Genomic DNA, 27,237 nt, shown 5'->3' on the forward strand with positions numbered 1-27,237 from the left:
GGGCCTGGTGAGCTGGGTGCTCTGGGGAGCGTGTGCTGATGGATAATGGAAACCAAAGGGCTTGCTCTCCTTCAGCACGAGGAGAAGTCGCTGGGACCGCTCCAAGTTCCAGATTAGCCCTTTACGTGCAGCCTTGAGGCAGGGGCTGAGGAGTCCCTGGGCCACGGAGGCTGCCGGAAGCCTCCCTGTGCCCCTCGGGACCTCCGTGGGCGCCCGGCAGCCACAGCAGAGGCTGCTGATAACAGAGCTCCCGTACTGCATGACCTTCCCAAAATAAACATCCCTCCAGACAGCCATGGGAGGAGGGCAGTGATCCAGGGCACTCCTCACCAGCGTGAAATCCAGAGGCATCCAAAATGCCATAAGCATCTCATGCTGTGGGATGCCGTCACCTCGGTGCGGCTTTGGGGTGACAAATGTGACACCCCCCCCCCCGCCAGCGCTGACGTGTGCAGCCCGGGAGAGGCTGTGTGCGGTGCCTCTGCTGCAACCGTGCAGCAAAGCCAGGAGAGCTGAGCGCATCCCTCCGCCGCAGCCCCCCACCCGCCTCACCTTCCGCCTCCTCGGCCATCTCCTCCTCATTGCCGCTCGTCCCCGACACCTCCATCTCCTCGTCCTCGGCCGCGGGAGGGAAGGCAGCTTCTTCGTTTTGAACGGCGGTGCCTTTTTTCTTCTTCCTTTTGGCGTTCCTTTCTTTCTCCTGGGGAAGAGCCAGAGGATGGTGAGAAGGAAAGACCAGAGGGATGGGGAGCAGACAGCACTGGTCCTGCCAAAAGGGCCGAGAGGGATGCTAACACCACCGTGGCCCCTTCCCCCCCGGGTAAACCCTCTGAAAATCAGTCTCAGGACCAGACTCGCCTGTCGAAAGCCCAGCAGCATCGTCTCACCTAGCCAAAAATCTTTGACTGCCGTGCAATGGCCAGCCCAGCTCTGTGCAGAGCTCCAGCCCCAGGCGGCAGCGAGCCTCTGAGGGAGGGGTGGCACTGACGCAGGGACAAGGGACGCACGTGCAGAAGTCACCAGTGCCGGGCTGGCAACAGCCCAGTGGTCCCGTGTCCGCTCATTACACGCGTGCGACGTGTTCGTCCTGCGCGTTTCCAAGGACTACCTCCGGCTACACAATCGTGCGTGGCCGTGGCCCGAGACACATCTGCAGATAATGAAGCCGACACCCCAGATATGGCCCAGCCAATGTTTTCATGCACCAGCTTTCACGCGTCCTACGGCAGCGGCTGCCAAAGGACTTTGACTCCCGTGCCGGGGAGGCTGTCACTGCTGGGCAGTGGGCACGCTCCGGGCGGCACGGCATCCCAAAGGTGAGCTACCTGGTGCCCTGTCCTGCCCCGGGACAGCCGCATCCGTGCTCGCCAGGGCACGTGCCGCAGCCACAAGGACACGGAGAGCTGCTCCCTCCCACCAGCCTGAAGGGAAAGTCTCGGCTTTGCTATTGTTTCCTGCTCTTGTTGCTTGAGTAAATATTACCAGTAGGAACAGGCCCATCATCTCCGGCTCTCCCTGCAAACCCCACACGAATGACGTGTGTAGGACGTTTATTTACATGGATGAAAAGATAAAGCCGTGGTGGAAACGTTAACTTTGCTGCTGGATTTTTGTGCTGGGAAGAGCTGGTCCCCCCTTTCCCCCTCCCCCAGCAACTTTTCAATCCTTTAAAAAACTTCCAGATAAAACAAACAAATACAACTGCTTTCTGCTTGGAAACGCTGCTTGCTCAAAATCTATTTTTATCAAAGTGGGCAGGAGAGAGGGAAAAAAGGCACTTGAGAAAGGGCTCTGCAAAGGCACGGAGCGGTGGCGGGAGGAAGGCAGAGCTCCACGGTGCCCTCGCTCCATCCCGGCGGCAGCGGCGATGCCCCGGCACTGCCAGCATTCGCGCCTCTGCCACGGCAGCGATTCAGCAACTGCACGTTTCTGTCTGAAGCAGCAGTTCCCCATCACGCTAACGCGATTACAAAGCGCCGACGTTACTATGGCAAAGACTTCTCTGCCTCTTACTCACGGGTCCGTGACTCAGCCGCAGGCAGGAGCAGGCTCCTCGCTGGGGAATTCGCCGGGAACCAGCCTCTGCCTCAGCACCCTACTTGGCCAGAGCCCGGGGGCCGGCGGAGCGGAGCAGCCAGCTGCCCTGGGGACACCGTGGGTCCCTCTCCTGGCAGACCCCGCTGCTGGTATTTTGGGAAGATGATGCAAAGTCCAGGCAGCAGATCCTGGCTACGTCTAGAGATACGTTCAGGCCACCACATCTCCTCTCATAATGCCAACAGCTCTGGCCCCCTCGTGCAGTCTGGGTCCCGGCACCCTGCCCAGGAATGAGGTCCCCCTCTGCTCTGCCTCTGTAAGCAGCCGCAGGGCCACCACGTCTGCATGGGACCCTAACCACGCCTGAGGAGGACACCGAAGAGTCTCTGTGAGCCGCCCCTGGGACTAGGTGTCTCCCGTCGTCACAACATACTCTTAATCCAAGCCATTACCAGCGAGGCCATGGGAAGGTGCCAGGACAATTTGCTATGGGCACTTTGACGCTGGTTTTGTGCTATCCCAGCCCATGGGGTCTCTGCTCTCTACCTGCCACCATGTATTTTTGCAGGAGCATCCAGGACTTGGTGCCACTTGAGCAGTCTGTCTCGCCAAGACCACTGAGGAGACACACTGTGCACTGCGAGGACACTGAGCCCTGCACGAGGGGTCACTCCATGCCTGCTCCTCCACGCTGTCCTCCCGGGCACCTGGCTCCCAGCCAGCCCCGTCACGCTGACGCCCAGCCTGGCAGGGATGGGCAGCTCTTCCCCCACCTCCCCTCCTGCCATCCCAGGTGCTGGGCACTGCCTCCCACCACTCATGTTCACCTGCACCATCTGTCCTGGAGGAGGAGATGAAGATGCCACTAGCCCTCGGGCACGACATCTCACTGGCCTTCTGCCTCGCAGGCAGAGCAGCCGTCCTGACAGATTTGGCATCTCCTCACACTCACCGCCTGACATGGCAGCAACAGCCAAAACAGCTTCCAAACCCTGCTGCCGACACGGGCACCTCCCATCAGCATCGGCCTGTCCGAAGAGCGGGACCAGGCAGTCCCAGACCGGTGTGACGTAATGATGTGTGTTTGAGACCGCACCAGGACTAGGTCTAACCACAGAGCGACTCCCGTGCTCTGCTGCGATGGGAAGGGACGGAGAGATGATCCCACAGGCAGGACCTCTCTGCCCACCGTGGTGAGGAAGGTCTCAGTTCCCCATCCTGAGACCAAGGCTCTGCACCAAGGCAGACTTGTACCCCTCCAAAAGGCCACCAGGCTGTCCTCCTGAAGCAGCTTTGCTGTGTGAAGCCAGCACCACCCAAAAAAGCAAGGAATTACAGAGGCGTTGCTCAGAGGGGGCCAAAAGATTGATCCTCCAACCAGGACCAGCACCAGCCCGGGAGATAACTCGCCCAGCTTTGCTGCACAAGCCAAAACAAGCCCCAGCAGTCACTAGACCAAAGTGACAACCACACTGCAAAGAGGTCCCGGTGAAGACAGCGCCTAATCTAATCTAAGAGCAACTGTGAGGACACCGCGTATCCCAATGCCCTGCTTTTCTTAAACACCGAGATCAGAGCACACAGCGTGCAGAAAGTCAAGGCTAAGTGACGCTGATGCCTGGGGCACATCCAAGCCGCCTGGCAGCGAAACCGAGCCAAAACACACAGCAGGGCAGATAAAGCGAAGCCTCAAGGTGGCCTGACCCTGCCCCCCAGGAACAGGCTGCCTGTCCCGTGGTGCGGCCGGCTGGCAGGGACACCCTGATCCACGGGGGTGCTCGCAGAGGGAGGAGGGTGAGGATCTGCGGTAGGGACCACGCGGGCTCTGGAGAGGCAGAGAAGGAGCAGCATCGTGCCAGGCAGCTTTGCCTGTTGCAACCCAAATCCTTCTGCCTCCTAATGCTGGATGCTCCCTGGATGCTCAGAGGGAGGGTCCCCCTGTCCTCAGGGGGTGCAGCACGGGGACAAGGGGCTGCCATCCCACTGGGCACTGTCCCAGCATGGGGAACGGGGACATCCTGCTCCACACCGCACTGTGCCACGGTTTGGGGACAGAAGGACCTTGCCAGGCTCTGCTTCCCGTCCCACACCGGTCCCTGCCACCTGCCTGTCCCCACAGCTCCTCCGAGTCGCCTGCGTACTGCTGAACCGGTGTCACACCTACCTGGAAGAGGAGGCTACAATATTAATGAGCCCCATCTGGGAAACGAGCAAGATCTGCTAATTAAGTTTACTCTCATTAAACAAGAGGAAGAAAAGCAGAGCCACTGTGTTTCCCCGCACACGATCAGCAATAGCTGTTGGCGGCGAGGTCAGGGAATAGTTTGGGGATGTCATGGCAAAACTAGGCGATGCCACGCTGCCTCACCATGTGCTTCCTCCGCAGAGGTCATGGCTGGCTACTGGGTATAGGATGAGATTAGGAGGCTTGGTTTGCTCGTGAATATATTTAGGAGTCAGGAAGGAAGGTCTATGGCAATTTAATCTCAGTTGTTCTTTTATTTTATTCAGCTTTCTGGCATCTGCTGTTGCCACAAAACAATAGAGCACAATAAATAACAGCTGAACATTCATTGTTCTTCTCCACAACCAAATCCCATAGCCTCCAATGCTCAAAAAATAAAATGATGATGCTGATATAAACTGCAAGTGAGAGTGAGCAATTAGACTGGAGAAGTCTAGCGGCTGCCTTGGAGGGACGGATGCAGGGAAAAATGTGGTTCTGCAGAAAAACACTTCCGTGATATAATTTCTGCAACATTAGGAAGCAGAGTAAATTAATATACACCGGCTCCACTGCCAGCTAAGCTGTATGATCTTATTTCAGATTCTCCCCAGTAATGAACAATGATATCTTTATAATCTTAACATTTTATATTCGGAGGGCCTGATGCACATTTCATTCCGGTCTTTATATCGGTTTGGGGGTCTTTTATATAGTTTGTTTGCTTTGTTTCTAAAAACAATTCGGTGAAACATGGGAACACAGGAGTGTCTCTGTGCATTGAGAATTAATAAAAAAGAATCGCCGATGTCTTCTCTTTCTCTCATTCCTATAGACTGACTAGGATATTAAATTCCTGAGTGAGTCATTGAATGTTTTCCTGTCTTTCTTTTTACTCTTGTCGTAATAGCTTGCTTGGAGAGATTCCTGCATTGAACATTGTCCTTTGCATTTTCAAAGCACCCCTTGGGGGTTTAGCCATGTGAATTCTATTAGCCAGAAACTGGGAACCCCAGGATACTCTACAAATGAAATAATTATAATCCTTAGCTGCTCTTAGCAGTCCATCCTATCTCCAGAACACCAAACAAACCCCACTTCATTCACACGCTGCACTGCATGCCAAAAAAGAAGCAGCATTAGCCCCTTCTGGTGGGGAAACTGAGGCACAGAGAGACGTGCACGTCTGCTCGCAGCCCCAAAGACAACTGACATCTGTGTCAGGACCAGCCTTTCCTCACATTGACCTGAACTCCTGACTTTCTTTGGGGCAAACCGGCCGTTTACCAGGTCACTGCGGTACCGGCAAGGCACGGAGCTGCGGCGCGCAGCCGGGCTCTCCGCTCCCTGGGGTGGAACAGCACAACCTCGCCGGCGTCAGAGTATTTGCGCAGCCGGGACTCAGCTCACGTCCTGGCCAACATACCACAACCCCGTTCCTCCTTCTGCTCCCTCTTATCTCCCTGCGTACCAGCCACGCTCCAGACACCCAGGCATCTCCCACACAGCAGCCCTCCCTCCTCCAGACCTCCCAGGGCCAGACGGGTGGACAACCCTTTCCTGCACTGCTTCCCAGTCCTCAGAGCTTCCACTCCAGTACCTTCTCTGAGAAGATAAAGACCTCCCTTGGCTGTGGGAAGCACGCAAGCACTTGCTGAAAAGTATTATGATTCCCGGTGTGGGCTGAGATGGGGCTCTCACCATTTTCAGTTTGTGCTGCTGAAGGATTTCGTCCAGGTTCTGCCTCTTCTTGTAGTTGAAGTAGAAGTTTTTGCACTGCGACACAGTCTTGGAGCCCACCATCCTGGCAATGGCCGACCAGTTCCGCCCATGCTCAAGGAGACCTGTGGTCACAGGAGGAAGAAAGGAGAAGGGTTTAACACCAGATACGCTCACATAAGGGCAGCATTATCCACGCAGGATGGGAAACATCCTCCGTGCAAGCCAAACTCCACAGGAACAATATGGTCACTAACACCCGTCTGCAAGGCTTCCTAGGCCAGAGGATGACCTACGAGAGCCTGTTTTTCTTTCCAAGGGGAAAAAAAGGCACTACGCTGACTGCCTCTGGAACAAAACACGTCGTACAGCCACGTCTCAGCCAGCCACCGAGCTGTCAGGAGGGTGAGTGGTGCTCCCTTCCCTTTGGGACGGCAGCAGGAGGCGTTGCCATGCCCAGGAGAACCTGGGGCAGCAGCTCTCAGTCCCTGCTATGAAGCAAAGGCTCTCCCCACCCTCCTGTGCCCCAGTGATGACTTGGACCGGGGTGACGAGGCAGTTCAGGGGGTTGGAGCACAGAGTCCTGTGATGGATGTGGAGGAACAGCCCAGGCAGGGAAGCGGCAGGAAGCCCAGGTGATGTCCTGGGCTGGGACGAGGCGCGCCGGGGGAGTAGTGCTGGTCGCAGGCTCACGAGCAAGAGCGGCTTCCCAGGTCAGGCATCACGCCAAGGGCTGGCAAGCCTGGCCAGACGGTGCCACCCAGCCATGGGGCTCCTGCCAGCGCTGGGGCAACCCAGCAGGGTGGAGGAAGAGCAAGGAGCAAGTCAGCACCCCGCGTCCTCGCAGTCTCTGCAGGGGTGTCGGGTACCCCCGGTCCCACAGCTGGAGTGGGGGTCACAACCGCAGCCCAGGGACGGGTGCAGCGGCACCCTGGTCTCTCCACCCCAGGCTCCTGGAGGTGACCCAGGTGAGGACCATCCGGGCTTTCTGGGAAATAAAACCTCACAGCCTGCAGTCCTTCCTGGTGTGCGGCCGGTCCTTCCTGTGGTGCCTGGCGGGGCTGGAGCTGCCACCAGCCTGCAGGACGCTGCCGGCCCAGGTGGATCGTGCCGGTCCGGTTGGCTCCTGGCTGCCCACGTGATGCCACCGCCGAGATGAAAACCAGCAGGGACTGAATCTGCTAAGACCATCTTCCTCTTTTGTTAGGGGTTTTTCTGCCCAGAAGCCACCAACCACAGAGCCTGGGAACAGGCACTGCCCGGGCATCTGTCGCCCATCCCCAAACCCCTTCCTGGCTGCTCTGACGCCGTGGGGCTCAGGACCGCAGCGAGTCCCACGTTAGGGCCCCAGCGCGTGGCCCTGCTTGTGCCTGGGAGCCCCGGCAGCTGTGCCCAGCCCAGCCCTGCTGCCAGCCTTCAGCCACGCTGCTGCCACGTGTCACCTCCGGGACCCAGCCTGGACCTAAGGGCCAGCCCAACCTCTGCTTCAGCCCAACAACAAATCCCCCCCAGGACAGACTGATCTCGGCGCAGCCACAAGCGACCAGGACCCGAGGGACACAGCTCCGGCCCGGGATCCGTGTGCCCGCGCAAGGGGAGGGCACGGCGTGGGGGCTGTGGGTATCTCTGCGTTGGACAGACAACACCGCGTACCCCAGGAGAGATGAAACCTCTCCCTGCTTCCCGAGCCCTGGAGGAAACCAGCAGTACCCAGCACAGCAGGAGTTAACATCCAGCCGGTGCCTGTATCCTGCCCCGTCCCAGCACCAGGGCTTATCAAATTGCATGTCAGAGGCAGGCATCACACGGCGCTGAGCACCACAAAAGGCCGTGGCAAGCCAAGAAACAAGTTTGAGTTTTAACTCTGCAACTCCCAGCCTTGCTTCAGCCAAACCCACGACCTCTGTCGCCCCGCTGGCAGGCTGGGACTTCTTAAAAATAATAATAAATTAAAAAAAAGGACGTCCGGCCATCAACCGCTAGAGATAACGAGATGGGGCGGGAGTCCTCCCCCCGCAGTCACTGAAGGCTGCAGGGGAAAACAGGACAGTCCCCTGTGTCACAACCCATCCCCTGTGTCACAACCCATCGCTGCTGTCCAAAGCAAACAAGCGGCTCGGCCCCCTTTGCTCATCGCCGTGCCGGTGGCCCCGCACCAAGTGTGACAGCAGGGGCCGGAGCCGTTTGCTGCGGCCTGGGCAAAGCCCCGAAACGCGAACACTGGCAGCGGCACGCCGTGAGCTCCCGGTGCTTCGGTGGGCGAGATGCCGTGCTGTCCAGCGGAGGGAAGCGGGACCCGGCACGGGGGAGCCTGGGGTGGGGGGTGACAGACGCCAGCGCGAGCGGTCCCCAGCGCAGCGTGACCTTTGCCAGCCGTGGGCGATGCCAGCGCCTGGCTGCCCTTTCCCCCCGCCAGGCTCGCTGTGCCCCTGCCCACTGCAGGGCTGCGGGACAGGGACTCTGCCGGAGGAGCTTCAGGTGGCCGGGCAGGTGGCCGCGTCCGTGCCGGGCTCACGAGGAGGAAGCTGCCTGCAGCCCCTGCCTGCAGGACCCGGCAGGGAGCCCAGCCGCTCTGCTCTTTACGTTAAAACCAGAGCAAACCAGCAACACCTGCTTCCCCACGCTGCAATTATCTGCACGCTCAGGGAGGGACCAGCCAAGACACCCCGGGACATGCCGGTAAGCCCTCGGCTCACCAGGCACCCCCAGCTCGATGAGCTCCACCAGCACGGCAGCCCCCAGCCTCCGCCCCGCGCTCCCCGGCACGCCAGCCCGCCTCGGCACGGCGCGGCCCTTCGTTCCGCAGCGCAACTGAAACTATGACTAACGGAGTTATCAGATCTTCACGTTGGCTTGGGGCGGGGGCTCGGGATGCGGGGTCTGCCCGCGGGCACGCAGCTACACGCAACCCTGAGGTTAACCCCATCCTTCAGACCCCAACGCCGGACTTACGTGCTCCGGCTCCGGCGGGCAGGGAGCGTGCCCGGAGCGTGCAGCGGGCGAGCTGGGAAGGACGCGGGTGTCGGGGCACTTCTTCAAAGCCCCCCCGGGCACGGCAGCCCGCTGCAAAGCGCTGCGAGTGCTCCGCTCACACCCTCCCCACGCATTTTGCTTTCGCTCCCTCGCAGCAGCCGGAGACAGAGAAGAAAGCAAAGCCGGTTCCTTAAATCCTGGGGGCGAGAGGATTTCAAAGCCATGGGCGGCCGAGAGCGGTGAGGGAGCGGGCACCGAGGCTGGAAACCAGGTCACAGGTGGGAGACTCCTGACCCCGATGCCAGAAGTTGGTGGGAACACATGCTCCGGCCCCAGCGCTCTTCCCTCCAGCGGGGCCAGCGAGCGAACGGCGTCCTCCGCACTCCTCCCGCTCGCTCGCCGGAGCTTTCCAGCCGGCTGCAGCCGCGGTTGTTAAGGTGGATGGAAGCGCCTCCGGTATTTTCTCCCCTACCTCACCTCCTCGCTCAGCAGCTCAGGGCTACCGGGAGGTCGTGCAGTTTCAGGAGATGCCCAACGTTGCCAAGAAATGATGATAATTAAAAAAAAAAAAAAAAAAAAAAAGAAGGCAGGAGAAAGGCGAAGGGGAGGGAGCAGCCGACCGCGCGCCGCAGCTCCGCTCCTGCCAGCCCGGGGACGGGGAGCCGGTGCTGTCGGTATGTGGCGGAGCAGCGAGCGAGCTCTAATCTGTTCCTCTGGCTGACCCGGGGCTCGTTGCATCTGAATGTGACCTCTAGACAGAGCATTAATAACGAACGTGGCGCTGACCCAAGCTGACAAGGGGTGCGGCCGCTTGGCACCCGCTCCCGCCCTCCCTCTCTCACTTTCTGTCTCCCTCGCTCTCGTCTGAATGTCAGCGGCAGGGGGAGGGATCCAGGAAAACAAAGCTTGGCTAATAGTTTCCTCCGCTCTCAAGTGAATCAAAGGCGCTTTTCTTTGGGGAGGTGCTCGCCGGCGAGCCCAGCGCCTCACCGGCAGGATGCCATGGCACCCCGGCACGCCTCGGCCCTGTGGCCGCTGCCCCGGCGGAGGAGGGATGGGGAGAGGTTTGGCGTGGGCATCGGCCTCATCACGCGTGGGCGGCCGGGGACCTCTGCTCTGGCACCGGTGAGCGGAGGCTGGAAGGAAGAGCGCGGTAGCGTGCGCTCGGTGTTTTGGAGCGCAGAGGAGAAACCCGGAGGGGCGGCCCTGTGGGCGAGGGCCCTCAGCTCGCACCCCCTCGGCTCTCCGCAGCTGCGGGATTTTACCGGAGCCGTTCCAAGGCTCTCCAGCACGGCCGCCCTGCTCCACCCAGGGCTCGGCGAGGGCGGAGGGAGCCCATAAAAGCGTCCCTTAATGGGAGCTTGCGTGGATTAACAGACCAAGGTTACAGGCAAAAAACTAAAGTGATCTCATTCCCCTACGCCTGACGGTACCTGGTGCGATCCTCCAGCCCCTCTCGCACCCACGCACTCTCTTGGGAGTGGGGATGGAGGCAGTTCTGGCTACGGCAGAGCCAAAACGTGCCGTAACACCCGGAGAAAGACCAGCACCATGGAGTCGGCAACACCACCCAAGGCATCCCGAAAGCACGGTTAGCATCGCTGAGCTGAATTAGCACATCGCGGCGCCGCTTTCCCCTGCCGATCTCGGGGCGGTTTGCAGTGCGTGGGAGAACCGAGGCACAAGGAAGGTGAGTAACTTCTCCAAGGCCGCGGAGCCAGTGGGCGGCAGAGCCGGGCGAGCACCAGGCTCCTGACGCCACGCCAAGGAAAGCAGCGGGGACGGCGCGCGGGCAGCGAGCCCATGTCCCCGCAGGCGCCGGGGGGTGTTGCCAGAGGGACCGTCACGCAGGCAGCCGGCTCGGTGCGCTCTCGCTGCGGCAGGGGGTGATGCTCACCCTGCCTTGGGAAGGTGACGCTGGGACCAGCCGGCTGCGGTCCCACTGGACCTCTCCTTCGGTGGCCGGATGCAAGCGTCGTCTCCGACGCGCCCCACGGCTACGAGGGAGCTTGCGGCAAAACTCCCCAGCAGCTTTCATGCCCACTGCGCCACCTCTCCGAGGGAGGCAGTGCCACCAAACGAGGTGTGCGTACGGAGTTGGGACTCCCAGCCAGCTCAACTCTAGTGCCACGTTCCCCCTCCGCTGGCCCCGGCTGGGGACCCTCAGCTCCCAGGTCTCCCCTTCGGAGCCGCTGGACCACCGCATCAACCTGCTGCAAAAACATCCAGCCCTGTGCCCTGACCGTGGACCTGCCCGGCTCTCCTCCTCCTACCACAACCCTCCTTTTGCGCTGTGTCCCCATCCTTTGACCCTTCCCCCCGCCGGGACACCCGCTCCCGGAGAGGTGCCATCCCCACCGGACCGGCCAGGGAAACTGGAGTCTCCACGTGCAGCAGCCGCTCCCGGTGCGCCCAGCTCTCTCCCTTCACCTGGTTTGGATATTATTCCTGCTCCCTTACTGTTGAAAAAATAACGCTCAAAATTAAAATGTAGGCTGTAAATTATAGTAATTACCCAGCAGTTCCCCCTGACAGGCCTTTTGTGTTTCATTCGCTGACACTCACTAAGCAAATCCTCGCAGTTTGTTCCTACGTGCTCGAGAAATGTTCAGCCAAGGGCGGCAGAAAGCGCAGCTCCGGGGGCCGCGGTGGGCAGCGGCACTGTGGGCACCGCCCCACGGGTTACACCTTGGCCGAAGAGCAGCAAAGCCCCAGCCTGGGATGGCAGGGTCGGGACCGCAGCCAACCACAGCCTCTTCCAGGGCAAGCGTGGCCGATACACGCCTTGGACGCAATTTTGCCTCGTGGCACCCAATCTGCCCCATCCTGGTAATTCCCATCATGACGCTTCATACGAACTTCACGGCATGGCTTGCTCAGAGCTGGCTCCTGTCCTCACCCTGAGCTCCCCTTGCACCCAGCCTGGATGGAGGGCACCCGGGTGGGGGACCCCAAGGCACACCCCACCCAGGGCCAGCAACAGGGACAACATGCAGCAACCACCACGTGCTACAAACCACGTTCTCCAGCCCACATTTACTATCATCAACAGGTTTTGAAAGCAGTAATTATCTCCGACCGGAGAGGGGAAGGCTCCACCACGAGCACAGAGGAGCTGAAGGGAGGAAGGCAGGGAGCTCGGTTCCATCCTGGCTCCCCAGCATCGCCCGCGCTGCAGCCAGCTCCTTCTAAGAGCAAGGGCTGCCGTGCCAGGAAGAAGCGATGGAGGAAGAATGTGAACACCTACACAGACCCATCTCTTCCCACTCTTCAGCCAGCGGCTCCTTCAAAATAACAGTGCAAACCCAAATTAGGGTTGGAAGAACGCACGCTCCTGTGTGTGTTTACACACCCGCTCGGGCTCCAAACGGATCTTGTGCAGCAAGACAGCACGCTGGAAGGCAGTGATGTTCTAAAGACGACGGGAGATGGCTGGCTTCTGCCGTGGGATTTCATATCACTGGGTTTGGCTGTGTGCTCATTCGAACAAATCAGTGTTTTAAAAAAAATCCCAATCTTTTTTAGTTTCGTGGACAGAATGGGTCTGGGAAAAAACGGTTCAGGTCAGTCTAAAACTCATCTGAGTTGGCTGGTGGCAGAACTAAAAATCAGCCCTCAGAAGAACACCTGTATCCAAGGAAATGTTTTATGTCCACCCAAAATGAATTATTCAGAACTTTTCATGGGTTATTTAACTCTCTGACATCATCTTTTTACATTTGTGCCTGATCCTCCTCCACCTCATCATGCCGCCTCCATCCCATGGCCCTCTGGCTCCTTGGCCTGGGAAAAGGCGTAAAGAGCCCGAGCTTGGCTCTGCCCCGAGGACGAGGAGCAAAGAGCCTCGGCAAGGCGCAGGAGGACCTCAGGTGAGCGAGAAACTGCCATTTCCACGCTGCCTCTTTTCAAAGAACAAAACCACTTGTTAGACACCAGGGGAAAAACCCAGAGCCGAGGTGAGAACAGATACCAGACTTTAAAGAGTAACGAGGGTCACGGCGAAACTCGGTGGGGCGGGGGGGGGAGGTTGGGGGCAATAAACCCACTCGGTTGCTCCAGGTCGACGCTCGCCCGCTGCTCGCAAACTGCCTGCCTACCTTTAACTCCTGCCTGCGTGGGCTCCTGCCTGCGGGTCCCCCAAAGGCAGGAGCTGCTTAAATATTGCCTTCTAAGGAGCAGCCCCATCCCACTGCCGAAAGCCTCTTTCCCTCTTCCTTCCCTTCCCTTCCCGAGCCGGGGAGCGGGCGGTTGCCCGCTCCCCGGCTCGGGAAGGGAAGGGAAGGAAGGAGGGAAATCCTCGAGCAACTCCGGTTAATCAAAACCTCCTGCTTTTAGGATCATAGCTGCGGTGCAAGGAGGCAATATCAGAAAAACACGCTACCCCATAATTATACCAATCTCTGCACATTTTGACAGACTAGTGAATCAAAGTTTATTGCGTCATAAAAGCATCATTAAGAAAGAACTTTCCTCTCGCTAGGTTTTCGTTCCCCTAGTTAACTTTAATAACACGGTACTCCCCTTTATTGTCTCTCCGGCAGACACAGTCCTGCCTTTTCCCACTTGGAAACTCTCTGTGCAGCTCTGCTATTCCGGAGCAGAGCAGACGACTTTGGCGTCTCACTGTCCCAGGACCACGTTCTCTTACCTGCCTGAGCAGAAATGACACGGGGTTTCATGCCACCCACAAAAAAAAAAAAAAAAAAAAAAAAGCCAAGGGTGGACGGCAAGGCCGGGTTGATCTCCTGGCTGGCGGGTGCTGGGAGCAGAGGTCACCATCCCCATCTGCCCAAGCACCCCGGGGCGTTAGGGATGACTTTCTGTAGGACTCGCATCTCGCTTGTTTAACTACCCAAACCAGCCGGCTCTGGGCTCACACTGGTACCAGTACCAGGGAGGAGTGTGGCTGGGGTGACTGAGTCCTTGCGGTGAGGAGGACGGTGCCCGTGTCTCTGAACCCACCCCGAGCCGGGTGCCTGCCACCTCCTCCACCCCTGCCCAGCCGTGCCGGCACGGGCTCTGCCACCGCCTCCTCCAGCCTCTGAGGTTACCTCCGGAGTTTTGCAGCCACTGCGAGTCGGAAACCCCCACCGCGCCGGTCCCTGGAAACGCCGAACAAAGCCAGTTCGAAGCATTAGAGCGGCTGCTTCCTGGCAAAGGGGAATTTGGCTTCTCTGTAGAAGTCTGGTGTTGCAATCTCAGTTTCCCAGGTTGTAACGGAGGGGAAAACATCAGCAATCGGGCTTTACACCAGCAAATCTCCCTGCCCCGTCCTGGCCCCTGGGCTGGAATAATGCTACGTGCTCCCACGCTTCATCCTTCCTCCACGCAGGCTTTGGCAGCAGGTTTTAAGACTCCTTAAGTGCACCTCCAGCATCCAGCATAAAACAGCAAGAGGCACTTTTTAACAACCAGATGCGATCTCCAAAACAAAGCGGCGCTCGGAAAAGATCCCTCCAACGACCCTCCCCTGCTCAGCACCTGCTCACCCCATTACCTGGCCCCGAGCCAGTTTGCTTGATTAAAGTCTATCTATTAAGTTTCGCGTCTATAGAGAGCCCCGCTCGGCAACACGCAGGATTGGCACTGGGCTGTAAAGAGGGTTGGAACAGCTTAAAGGCGAGTGAGCCAAACACTTTGGGATATTCACAGGCAAAGTAATCCAAGTCCACAGCTCCCATCGGCACCTGGGCAGCCGGCGCTCCAGAACGTGTAATCACCATCTCGGCAGCAGGTGCATTTTCCAAGCAGAGCCGAACCCGCTAACACGCCTGTTTGCGTTTGCCATCCCCAAACGGCACTCATTTCCATTTTAATTTCCCATTTACAATCCTCACCGGGCCAGGAGAGTCGGCAGCGATGCAAGCAGGACGCATGGGCTGGGGACGTGAGCTCGACAGCCCATCTACAGGACGTGACTTTGGCAAAAAAATTAAAGCAGCAAAAGAGCCGGCGCAGGAGCGGCACGAGGAGGGGGAAGTGGCAAGAAGGGCTGTGCTACACTCAGCACTTTTTGCAAACGGTCTCAGCAAAGGCTCTGAATCAGCGCCAGGATGTAAAGTCACCCCACGCTGCCTGCAGCCCCGGCTCTCGCGAGTTCCCCGACACATGGCTGCGGAGTGCCAGGGTTCACCGTCCTCTCCCTAAACGCCAGGCAAACGCTCACGGCGCGTCTGAACAGATCGCGCCGATAGCACGAACCTCCAGAGAGCGGCACGAAGCTGCACCTCACGCTACGCGCACCAGAAGCTGCAAAAAGCGCCTGCCCCATTTCCTACGGCCGGCTCCTGCCTCGCAGGACACGTGCGGGCTCTGGACACAGCCCAGACATCCCTGGTGTCGGCACAGCTCCCGGGGCCAGAGTGGCCAAGCACGGCCCCCACGCCACTGCGTGTCTCCCCCAAAACACAGCCCCCCCCCGCCCCCGCCCCAAGGCTTGCCAGGAACAAACCAGCACCGAGACGGGCAGAATCTGGCCCCACAGCTGAGGGCCCACCACCCTGCGGTCAGACACTGCCCACCCCCATCGCTGGGTTAGCTCCAGCAGAGCCGACCAGAGAAAGAAAATGAGCGGCTCACCTTTTTTAGCTGTCTCCATCTCCTCTTCGGTCCAGCGAGAGCTTTCATTCATCTCCAGAGAAGCTGGGAAGGAGGAAGGAAAGGAGAGCAGTCAGCTGCGAGCGGGACCCAGCGAGCCCAGGGAGTTCGGAGGAGATGCCCAAACCCCATCCCGTGCCCTGTTCCCCCGAGGCACAACAAAACGCCGTGCAGTGCAGTAGTTCTGCAGGGAAGGCTGTCGCGGTGCAGGCGCTCAAGGCTTTTCCACACCACGGTAACCCGTGCACAGCGTCCCCCCGGGATGCGTCTCGGTGATGCAAAACCTTTACTTTGGGACTGGAAGCGAAACCAGATGGCTTGAAGGTGGCAGCAGATTTCCTGCTGATTTGGTGCCACACACACCCTGGCCCGCCAACAACAGGTACCTAAGATGGAGCCGACTTCGGCTGCGTGCTTTGGAGGTGGCAGACGCAGGGTGGGACCGTCACCCTCGGCGGAGACGGAGAAACAGCATCACCTCGGCGGGGACTTTGGCTGACCGCATCCGTCAAGGGAGGTGGCCGTGCTTGACCGCGGGCTCCCTTGGTGCCATCATCGGGCTCTCGGACATCTCAGAGCCACTTCCAGCAATGCTGGCAGCTCACCTGGAGCAGTGCCCATCGCAGGGGGACGTGCTGCTCCGGCCGGGAGAGGCGGAGAGGGGCGTTAGCACCTGATACCCCCCCTCTCCCCCCGCTCCGGGAGCAGTGCTGGGGACACCAAGGTCCTGCATAAAGCCTTCACTATGCAACAGTCCCGCTGGCAGCCTGGCACTAGAGCAAACCCTACAATAACAAACCAGGGTGTGAGTCAGAGGCAAAAAACAACTCGGTAAGGAAACAGATTTCCGGCTCAGGCTGCCAAGGGGTTATTACTCTAAACAACAGGCAAAGCATTATTTCAACAGTGATGAGAGATGTTTTGACAGTGTCCTTTTAAAATGGAAAACAGGCTGATAGGTTCAGGAGAAAGGAGACGAGACAAGGAAGCCTCTTCCAAGAAGCTCTACAAGAAGCTGAGACCCCGCAGGAGGACAACGTGGGCTCCGATGCCCAGGGCACCGGGCAGAAGAATCTCCTTCACAGCCGGCCGAGCACCACTGCAGGTGTCACCTCCTGGAAGTCAGTGCAGGTCACCGCCTCCCCCAGAAACGCCGTCCCTCAGGACGCCGGCCAAGAGGGATGGAAATCGATACCTCGCTGCTTCCCCAGCCACGGGCAGAGCCGGGGCCACCGCGGTCGTTTACATAAAAGTGAGTATCCCCGACGCGCTGCGCAGGGCCCTTCGCTCGGCTCGAGGATGACTGTTATTGTACGGTAAAGAAATGTCAAAGAAACGGCCTGTTTGGTTTGATTAATGGTATTTACTGAGGTTGCGCAGATATGAAACAGATGCCTACGGGGAGCTCCGGCACACTGCAGTTAAACCACAATACGGTTTTGTGTTGTTTTTTAATGTTCAATTGGTATTTAAAATGCAGTAACTTTCTTAGCCAACCTAAATTAAAGCACTATTGGAGAGACATAAACTGAAACCAATTGCTCAGATATGTCACTGGAATCAATCCATTCCCTTTTCCCAATTTAACATGGTCTAAAGTCTTTTCCCCCTGTTTGCAGTGAAGTTTATCGAGGACTCTGAGATGCTGGGATAAAAAAAAAAAAAAAAAAAAAAAATCCCATCTAAGTTACTGGCATTATCTGCTGCTTCTTTGCAGCATTGCTTAACGAGTTCGAGAGGGAGAGCAGGGCTCCGTTGTGCTGGGAACTATTTATATCGCCTGTATGAAAACAGAGCGCTCGCAATCAAGGCTTCAGCCAGTTGTCAGCAGAGGAACAGGGAGGCGAAACACCTCCGGGTGATTTATAGCACATGGAACAGAACAAGCAAGAAACTGCAGAGCAAGAAAAGTGAGAGGAGTCACCCTGCTTTTATTTTTACTTGCCTTAGGTAGCGCAGTCATAATTTTGTACTTGATAGAGTACAAAATAGAGGAAAATCGGCCAAATTCCTTGGTGCATTAGCTTCTTTAAGTCAATACATGAGAAGTTTCCAAGGGTGACCACTACTGATGCTGCAGACCCGAGAGGCAGATGCACCCGACGTGGGGCTGCGGATGCTGCCGTGAATTCCCACCTAGCCCCAGACAGACTCAGCGGCATCGTGCTGCTCCGGCCAACCGCTGCTCGTGGCCGCGATCCCTGGGTGCCACGTTACGGGCGGCACGCTTTGCCTCATCCACCTCACTCTGATGCTGCTCCCGGCCTCTTCCCGCTGCGCTCAGTCACCCTGCAGCCTCGCGCAGGCAGGACAGGAAGGAAAATAGTGGCCACTGTGCCTGACTGGTTACAGATGGGGGACACGAGCGGGACCACTGGGGACCAGCACGGGAAATGCTGCTTTTTAGGCAAAATAAACCCAACCCGGGGTGCACAGCACAACTGCAGCCAGGGTGGAGGCTCCCGAGCAGCTGTAATCCGCTGCCTCCTCGCCACGTCCTTCAGCTGCAGAGATGAGGAAGGGACCAGCCCCATTCCCAAGGCTGGGGCGGGGGGGTCACAGACCCCGCAGGCTGCAGCTGCTCGGGCTCTGGGCAAATCTGAAAACAGAGAGGGCAGGAGAACTGGCAGAGACCCAGGCAAGCCCAGGAGGGCAGAGCAGGCTTCTGTGCAGAGCTGGAGGGTACTCGAAGCCCGAGCTGCTGCAGAGGGAAACACACATCCGGGTGCAGGAGGTGCACGAGCCCTGCATGAACCCAGCCAACACACTGCTAAAAATGACGGCTTCCCTTTTCATCTTTTGCAATACTTTCCCTCTGAGGCTGTAAAACCCACTAACACTCAGCCAGGACAACCCAGGCTTGCAAATGCCTCCACTTTAACCGGGTGAACGGCGCTGGGTAATTTATGGCATAGAAGAACCTCATTGCTGCGCCCCGAAAAGGAGGATTTCACGAAGGAAAACCCTCTCCTGTGAGCGAGGAGCAGAGCAGGGCGATGGCCCATCCCAGCAGAGCGGACGCCCCAAAAGCCCCGCCAAGGCTCCCCCGTCCCGCGCACGCCCCTACCCACCCAGCTCCGCGCTCTGCTGCGGGGTGGCCGCCTCCTCGTTGTTGGCTTCGTTCGCCATGGAGCGGGTGATGCGACCCTTGCGCCTGCCCTGGCTGTTGGCGGTTTTGCGCCCTTTGGAGGTGACGGTTTCTTTCTCATCGTTGTCTTCCCCGGACGTGTCGTCGTTCTTGTCCCTGTAAAATCAGGGAGGGAAGAAAAAACGTTGTTGGGTTGATCTGGTTTTTAGGTCAAGCAATTATTTTTCTGCATGTGTTTGGGGATGGTTTGGGTTTTTTTGTTGGTCTTGGGGAGGGAGGAGGGGGGCAGGTCTGCATTTTTTTTTGCACACGCAGGCTCTTTTCCTGGCTGGGAGCGGGCTGGATCGGCGGTGGGATGATTTGCGGTGGGGTTTTCTTTCTGCAGCTGGCTGCAGCTCCAACACCAAGTGCACGCAGAGACCTGACAGAGACAGGTTTAATACCAGACCATTCAAATTCATCCCTGCCTCCTCCTCATTTATCTTCCTGAAAGGGACCTGCTGGTAAATGTCTTTGCAGCCTAGATATAATGAAGCCAGATGTTCTTTTAAACCAAGTATTAAGCCCATTACAGATAGCTAGTGGTCTGCGTGCCAACCTTTCCCCGCCACGGCTCTGACGCTCCCCGTTCGGTGCGAGGGAGGCAGGGCTGGCTGAAGCCCTTCATCTGGGAGCGCTCACGTTGACATCAATAATGCTAAAGGTGAAGTGCCGCGCTTGGCTGTGCCCGGATTGCTCCTCCGACTCCCGGAGGCTCTTGCAATAACAAAACAAGCTGGAGGATTAGAGGGGCTATGTGGGTTGATTTGGTTTAATATAAAAAAACCCAGCAAACGTATCAGAGTCGCTTTCCCAGTCTGGGAGCAGCAGGGAAGAGGAGAGCAGAGGTGGGTGCACAGGGTCCTGCATGGGGTCAAGCAGCCCTGGAACACGCCGTGTCCCACCGCTGCATCCCAGTGCTGCATCCCACCGCGCATCCCACCACTGCATCCCACCGCCACAGCCCCAGCCGGAGACGGAGGCGAGCCAAGCAGGGTGGGTTGTCCTTACTTGGTCAGTTCTTCTTTGTCATTTTCTGTTTCCTGCTTGTCTTCCTCCTTCTCTCCCTCCTTCTCCTTTTCTTTCTCTTTTTCATCTTTCTCTTCTTGGCTGCTCCGGGGCATTTGCTGCTGCTGCTGCAAAACAAGGGATGTAAAACAAAACAATCCCTCAGTGCCGAGGCGGATACATCGCAGCACCTGGGCCAACCCAAACAAACGCGTCGAAACAATGCTGGGGAGCGAGCAGCCAAGAGGAAAAGCACTGCAGGCAGAGGGTACAGGCAGGGCGCTTACGGAGGCCACGGGGCCGAAAGCTTTCCGGGGAGATCAGAGGTAGTTTGGGATCAGGCACGGCAGCCACGCTCTGGCTCCTGTTCCAGGCAGTGGGACAGCCCCGGCGGCTCCCCTGGGGTCGGGCAGTGCTGCGGGCAGCGAGCAGGGACCCGACACGGGAGAAGGCAGGGAGGTGAGAACAACCCCCCGTTCCCTGGAGATGATGGCTTAGCACCATCGGTCACGCTTTGCAGCCGGTGGGATGCATTTTGCTGGAGCACGAAGGAAACAGGGGCACCACAGATGCCCCGAGACTCAGCGATCCCGGCGCTGTCATCTTTTTCCCGAGCATCTGATATGGCTCATGGGGAAAGTTTAAGGTCTGGTGTCAAGGAGAAGGGAAGATGCCCAGCTCTTCACCCGCTCTGTACCGCCTGGCACCCTCGGTGGAGGCCGTGCACCCAACCGCCCCAACGACACTGCTGTCTCTCGGACCGAAGGCGCCACTGTACCCCAGGGAGGGACACAGCGATTATAATAGTTCTGGATTTTGTTTCAACAGCTGCAGGAAGGAGGATGCTGGGGAGGCCTGGTTCCCCTGACCTCCCTTCCCCCTGGCAACCGGCAAACGAGAGGCATTTCATAGAGAAGTAGAAATTAGAGACGGAAATTATTTATTAAACCATCCTGCTCCCGGCTAATGCAATGCTGTTTGCTCCAGGAAACCCACCCGGGCTCGCCCGGCCCCTGCCCAAGCTGCCGGGCTTCCACCATCCCTCAGGAAAGGGTTCACATGGTGTAACGGCAGGGGGAATCGCATTAAAGTGAATTTATCAGCAGAAAGTATGATCCCAGGTGGCCTGGTCTGGTCGGCACGCAGCCGTTCAAGCGCGCACGAGGTGTCCCTGTGTCCCTGGAGACAGTGGGACTGGCCTGTCCCCGATCCGCTGGAACTGGGAGGCTGCCTCCAACATGGGCACCCCTGCAGCAGCGGTGCTGGGTGCGAACTAAACCCTCTGCCCCCATGGGCTGGGACTAAAATGAGAAGCATGGAGTTGCCGAAACAGGCTTTGGAGCAGTTTAACTAGAAAGCTGCTGCTTCTTTCAGGCCCTGCTTCAACACAAGGCCTTAAAACACAGGCGTTGCCATCACTGAAACTCTGCGGACTTTCAGTTCCCCCTTGTACGGGGAGGAGACAGCTGTGCCACCAGGACCCCCGCTCGGAAGCGGACGCGTGGCAGGCTTGGCCAGCCCCTGTGGCACCTCCGTGCCGGCACGTGTGCCGAATGCACCCGTAACACATCCGCTCACACCCCCATCGCACCCCCAGGAACGGCTCCGTGGGATGCAAGGCTGGGAAGATCCAGGGAAGGGGGAGCCGCGGAACAGCTGGGATGAGCACTCAGTCACTTAAGACTTTCCAAAGTCCATAAATCTCTGAGGCTTGGGGAAGGGGGCTGTCTCCTGCAGCAACTGGCCAAGGAACAGCGTCACACCTGGTGTGCCAGGCGCTGCCCTCGCCAGACCTCGACCCCAGGGAGAAGGAGGGGGGCAGCCAGCGAGTCTGCCGCAGCTGGGAGGCAGGCAACCTGAGCGGGCGGCAGAGGAGCAAGGGGCGTCCGTCACGCGTGTTTCCCCAGTGCTGCCCTGAACTCTCTGACTCCCTGAGTCATGCCGTGGTGAACCCTGAGCGCAGGTTCAGCCCCGACAAACACCCACGAGGTGAGGGCTGTGACCTCCGAGGGCCAGGCAGGGAGCAGGGCAGGCTCTGCCCCAGCCTCGGCTGTCGCCACCCACCCGTGTTCCCTCCACCAAGTGCTCTGGCAAGGGAGGGGAGCCCAGGTGAGTTTTGCAGTATTTCTACCACCCCGCTGTGAATGTTTTCCTTTGGGGATGGGAGAAACCCTGCATCCTGGAGATCCCAGCTCCCTGGGGCATAAACCCAGCTCTCCTCCAGCCATAAACCCAGCCACGACCGCATGAGGCCCTGCCCCAGCATCAGGCTGGTGCTGGCTCCCAAGAGGAGCTCCAGCATCGTCTCATCTTGTCTCCACGCTTGTTCGAACCAGGGGGCTGTCAGCCCAAGCAGCTTCCCCAGAGAAACAGGCTGGGATGGTGGCCATGCCAACGAGCTCCCTGCACCCGCCTGCAAAAGCAGGGGTGGAAAGGCAGGGAGAGGCACGAGAGGCCACAGAGACTCACGCTGCAACGCAGGCGCTTCCCCGGAGAGCTGTCTGCCGAGCTCTGGCATGACAAGCATGGGCAAACCCCGCTGGCCTTAGCTTCAGCCTCTCCTCGTGGAGATTTCAAGCCCAGCCTGGTGGGAAATCAAATTAGGGCTTCTCCCACCACTGAAGAGCATCTCGATCCAAGGATGCCCTCTAGTGATTGCCCTGCTCTGGTCACCTGCACGGTGCCCGATGCCAGGAGTGAGAATCGGGCGTGCAGAGCACCCTGTGCGGAGCGGGACGGGACGGCCTTCCCCTGCCAGCCCTCTGCCGCTGGGCTGAGATGCATCCATCAGGCAGTGCTGTCACCACGAGGCCACGGCGGGGAAAACTGTCCCCTGCTCTACCCCTGGCTGTGTTCACATCTTCACCTGAAGAAGGCTCCTGGCCAAATGTTGCTTTGAACCCTGGCAAGCATGTGGTGACGGCTTATCTCCTGTGCTAGGGCTTAGCTGCACAGCAGGGCTCCCCCAAACACCCTGGGACGCACCTCTGGGGACAGCCACGCTCACAAATGCCACCTTACATCCCACGTCATCCCACCCGGGGGGGGGAGAGCAGGCACCCCTGGGTCCCAACAACACCATACAAGAGCTGAGCTACAAGCAGCACGTGGAGAAAGGAGGTGGGACAACCCCTGGCTGACCCATCTGTGCTACGTGCTCTACCCCAAATCTCAGACTGGTCGGCATCAGAGCCGGACCACAGCACGGCACAGCGCCGGGAAGCCACAGCCGGGAACTCGCGAGCCGGCCGGTCCCCCCCGGCCCCTGCAGTGCACGGGGAGGCTATTCTTAGCGCTGGACGTGGCCCAGCTCTGGATGATTCAAGGGACGGGACGCCATCCCAAAGCGTGACAGGCCAGGAAATGCTTCCCCAATTACCAGCCGATGTTTTCCTCTGATTCACGCTGCCCCGGTTAGAGGTGGACCGGCAGGTGGGTCAGCTCTTAGCGGACGTGCCAAAGGCCAGCACCAAAACTGCTCGGTTCCTGGCAAGCTTAAACCTCTCCCCACCTACATCCCTGCCCCCCTGGGGATGAGGCACCCCACCTCCCGGAGGCAAAGCAGGTACGTGCTCCCCACCTTGCACAAGAAGGTGAAGGGACATGCCCGAGGCCAGGGAAGATGCCTGCGGCAGAGGGCAGGACCGTCCCTCCTGTCCCTCCCTCCCAGGTCAGACGCTCCAACCGCCAGACCGCCCTTCCTCCCCATCGCTGCTGCTTTGTTTTTGCTGCCAACACATCCTGTTTATTTAAAAAGGCCCCGGGACAAATCGCACACCGGGACGGGACGCGTGAGCGAGAGGCCGATCCTGCTCCGAGCCCACGGGGCCGGCCGGCCTCCTTCCCCACACGTTCCCCATGCTCCGGCGTGAGCTGCTCCATAATCACAAACATCTGCTCACCTCTACCCCAATTTCCCACCGGCCCCGGAGCAGCTGGAGAGGAGCAGCATGCTGCCAGCCCTCCCGGGAACACTGCGTGAACCGCTGGCCATCCCCTCGCCGGGGCCCATGGGCAGGCACGCGTGCTCGCCCCGGCGCCTGGCTCCCCTCCGGAGCGACACAGCTCGGCCAGCTCCATCGGGCTGGCACGTCACGGGGATTTCAGCCGCTCTAAAGCTCCGGCTCCAAGCACGCTTTCAGGGGACACTGGCTTCCAGGTAAGTCCCGTCACCGAAACGCTAGCCCTGCTGAGAACCGACCAACTCTCTGCACGCCCCAGCAGCGGGTCTGGCTGGGAGAAAGCCCCGGCGAGGAAGAGGTGCAGCTCCTCCCACTCTGTTTACTTCCTCCGCCGAGGCACTGCCTGCTTCTGGAAGCAGGACGGGAGGGCAGGAGGTGGGGGAAGCACCTTCGCCCTCCCCAGCCCCGCCGGAGACGCCTGCCGCCTTGGCACAGACACGGTGAAACCAGCCAGAAGCCCCTTCCCAGCCGGCAGCGTGTCCCCCCGCCTCTGAAGCACGCCGCTCGCACACTCACCACGAGCTCCAGACCCCCATCTCCCCCCAAATCACTCACCTCCCCGCTCCCCGGCTCCCGCGAGCGGCCGGTCCCCGACAGCCCCATCGCCGGCTCCCGGCCCCTGCTCACCGCCCAGCCATCCGGGCGCGCTGTGCCTTACATTCTCCGGCTCTGAAGGCTTCCTGACGATTTGCATAGTTAAGCCGTAAACTAACCACAACATTCCTCTTATGATTTTGCAATCTGCTGGAATAACGTGGTCGCTCTAAGTCGAGTCGATGAATCATCATCTATAAACCACAGCTCTCGTCACCGGGGCTCTCAGTGCTGGCTGCAGCCAGCATAATTAATCTGCCAGGATGCCAAGCTTAACCTACGGCGCAGGGCTATTTATTTTCCAAACCTCCGGAAAACGACTGCTCCTGCCTTCCCCATCCCGTCCGCGGTGAGATGTGCTGGGCTACGTGCAGGGGACCGGGGACCGTGCCAAAGCCCCACGCAGAAACCTCCCTCGCTGCCCACAGGGCATCCCGGCATTAACTGCTGGACCGTGCAGCTCGCAACCGAGGCACCCATGCCCTCCCCCAGTCCCCCCCCACTCGCTGCTCCACAGCACCCACAAAATACGCGCCAAAACACCGCTATTGCCAGCACGGCTCCGTTCCCCAGCCCTGGTCCTGCTGGGGACAGGGACAGGCACGGCCACCACTCCACAGCAGCTCCCCCTGTGATGTTTAGCTGAGCTCATCTCTGGGAGTCCCGCTCCTGTCCCATGACCACCAGCTCCTGCCACCTCTGACCACGCTGCTTGCTAGCGGATGCGCTGGCGGGGAGCTGGTTTGGGTCACGGTGACGGCTCTATGTGAGAACCCAAGCCCAAGTGCCAGGTGGGGGTGACACCTCCTCTCTCTCAGGGCAGGTCTCGCGGGCAGACTGGCTGCGTGGGAGTTGCCATTTGGCTGCCAGCAGGTGCATCGCCTCCATCGCTGCCATTACAGTGCCCTGGGCTCTTACAGAAGATGAACACACCACGGAAACCACCGACTCCTGTTTGCTCCTTAAACGAGGAGGGAGCAAACCACGACTCTCCACGCCCTCGCGCAGAGGGAGCCGTGCGTGCCAGGCTGAGCTGCGAGGCAATTTCGCTGTCGCTCCAGCCCATCCTCAGGCACCGCAAGCAGCGAGCTCCGGGGTTTTTGCTCGAAGGTGGCTTTGCAGCCCTCACCACAGGCTCGCTGCAGCAGCGCGGCGACGCATGCCAACCTTCTTCTCACCGTGTCACACCGAAGTCTGCCTCGACAGGGGCTTTGGAGGGAGCTGTGCCCCACCGGCATGAGCCCCATCCCCTCCTGCAGCCCCGAGCACCCGCTCGGCCGTGCTGCCTCTCCCGTGTGCAGGGTGCCGGCTCCTCGCTTCTCCCGCGAGTGACTTCAGATCAATGGCATTTATGATGTTCTCCAGGGGCACTCGGCTGTGGAGCAGGCTCAGGCCGAGTCATTGCACGCAATCAGGGAGTTGCAAATTAAAACCAGCTCGAGATAAGCTGAAGACAAAAGGCTTACACGAAGCTGGCCAGGAACACCTGGGGTTTGCTTTGCTGCTTCTCCAGGAGCCCCAGCACGCCCGCGATGGCTGTGTGCACGCACGGCTGCCTGCTGGCATCACCCTGAATGTCCCACGGGGTCTGTACTGGCACTGCGGCGCAGGACGCACCGCGCTTTTTGCGGCACAGCCGGTGGGCCTCGGCACTCGGCTCCCACCCCTCTCCCCAGCCCCACGGGACGTCGCACAGAGCATCTCTGCCAGGAGCAGGGCTGGCACCACGCAGCCGTGGCTCGGGAGCGTCCCCTCTCCTCCACCACCCACATCCGTCGTTCCACCTGCTATCAAACTCTCCCTCCACCAGGTCACACCAACAGAAACGTGAGCCAGGGCAGGGTGTCCCCCACCGAGCACCCACAGCACTGGTCTCCCGTTCAGCCACCACGCTGCCCAGGTGCCTGAGGTCTCCCCTGGACCCTGGAGCATCCTTCCCCAATTCCCAGTGTCGCCCATCACCGAGGTCTGACGCTGCACGGCCGCTGCAAACAGCATTCCCCACGCATCCTGACCCGTCCCTTGGCGGCAGGCTGGATACGGAACGCAGGGAGGATGGCGTAAAAATACATGTATGTATCATGTAGCTGACTCCCAGGGCCCCGAGCCTCTGATCCGATGGTCTGGAATGCCTCAGCACTCACTGCCACCCACCGCCACGCAGCCTGGCTTCTCACGACCGCGCGCAGCACCCTCCGCTCATGGGAAAAACCACAAAGCAAAACAAGCCGCTGCCAAAACAACAAGGACAGGAAGAGGAATGTCTGCCGGCGACTTGGCTTTGATCGCTCGCATCCCGGGGCTGGGTTTGATGCTGTTGGCTGCGGAAGCAAGTTGAAAAATCAAAGGGCCAGGCTTGGATTTGATAAGGAGAACGATAGCAAGCACTGAGCTCGCTCGGTTCAGCTCCGACCGTGATGGCCTGGAGCTGTGCTGCTCCTCCGCCGGTAAACAACAAACCCTGCAAGACAGCAATCATCACATGGCAGAGATGGAAAACGCCGGGGCCATGCCCAGCATTCCGGGAGGCAATGAATGGGCCCCACACACTCTTGCCAGCAGAGCTCTCCGGCACACAGCCAGTGCCAGCAGCAAAGAGCCTGCAGCCGCAGCTGCCCTGCCGTACCACGGGAATGCCCCGTGCCATCTCCTGGGGGCGAGCAGCGTGCCAGGGACAAGGAGAGGGGCTGGCTGTGGGACTGCAGAGATGCCGGACCCTGCGGCATCACTCGCCAGCCCACGGCACGACTGCGTCCGGTGCACGCACCCAAGGGTCGGCTCATCTTGGGCGGCACCGGGAGCCCGCCGGGCACAGGAGCCTTTCGGGCAGGAGCCCCTGTGCAGCTCAGCCCAGCACAATGGGCGCTGACGCCTTCCCACTGCTTGCTCCTTCATCTCAGTGAAGCACAGAAGTGATTTTTACAGGACCCTGCTCGCTCTGTTCCCTGCTTAAATTACCGAGGGCTTTTCCATAAGAGGAAATGTTTCTTTTCTGG

General features: G+C 59.2%; 1 protein-coding gene across 1 annotated transcript in view; it reads right to left on the reverse strand.

The window, feature by feature from the left end:
* The window catches only part of NCOR2 (nuclear receptor corepressor 2), a 253,337-nt gene that overhangs the window by 43,510 nt on the left and 182,590 nt on the right, over positions 1–27,237 (reverse strand). Inside the window, exons 15-19 of the mRNA XM_075769454.1 lie at positions 19,689–19,813; positions 18,622–18,794; positions 15,533–15,595; positions 5,963–6,105; positions 553–700 (exon numbers count right to left, since the gene is read on the reverse strand). Of these exons, the coding sequence (XP_075625569.1) occupies positions 553–700; positions 5,963–6,105; positions 15,533–15,595; positions 18,622–18,794; positions 19,689–19,813 (652 nt within the window). The remainder of the gene's footprint in view (positions 1–552; positions 701–5,962; positions 6,106–15,532; positions 15,596–18,621; positions 18,795–19,688; positions 19,814–27,237) is intronic.

Source organism: Balearica regulorum, chromosome 17, assembly GCF_011004875.1.
Source record: "Balearica regulorum gibbericeps isolate bBalReg1 chromosome 17, bBalReg1.pri, whole genome shotgun sequence".
NCBI lineage: Eukaryota > Metazoa > Chordata > Aves > Gruiformes > Gruidae > Balearica > Balearica regulorum.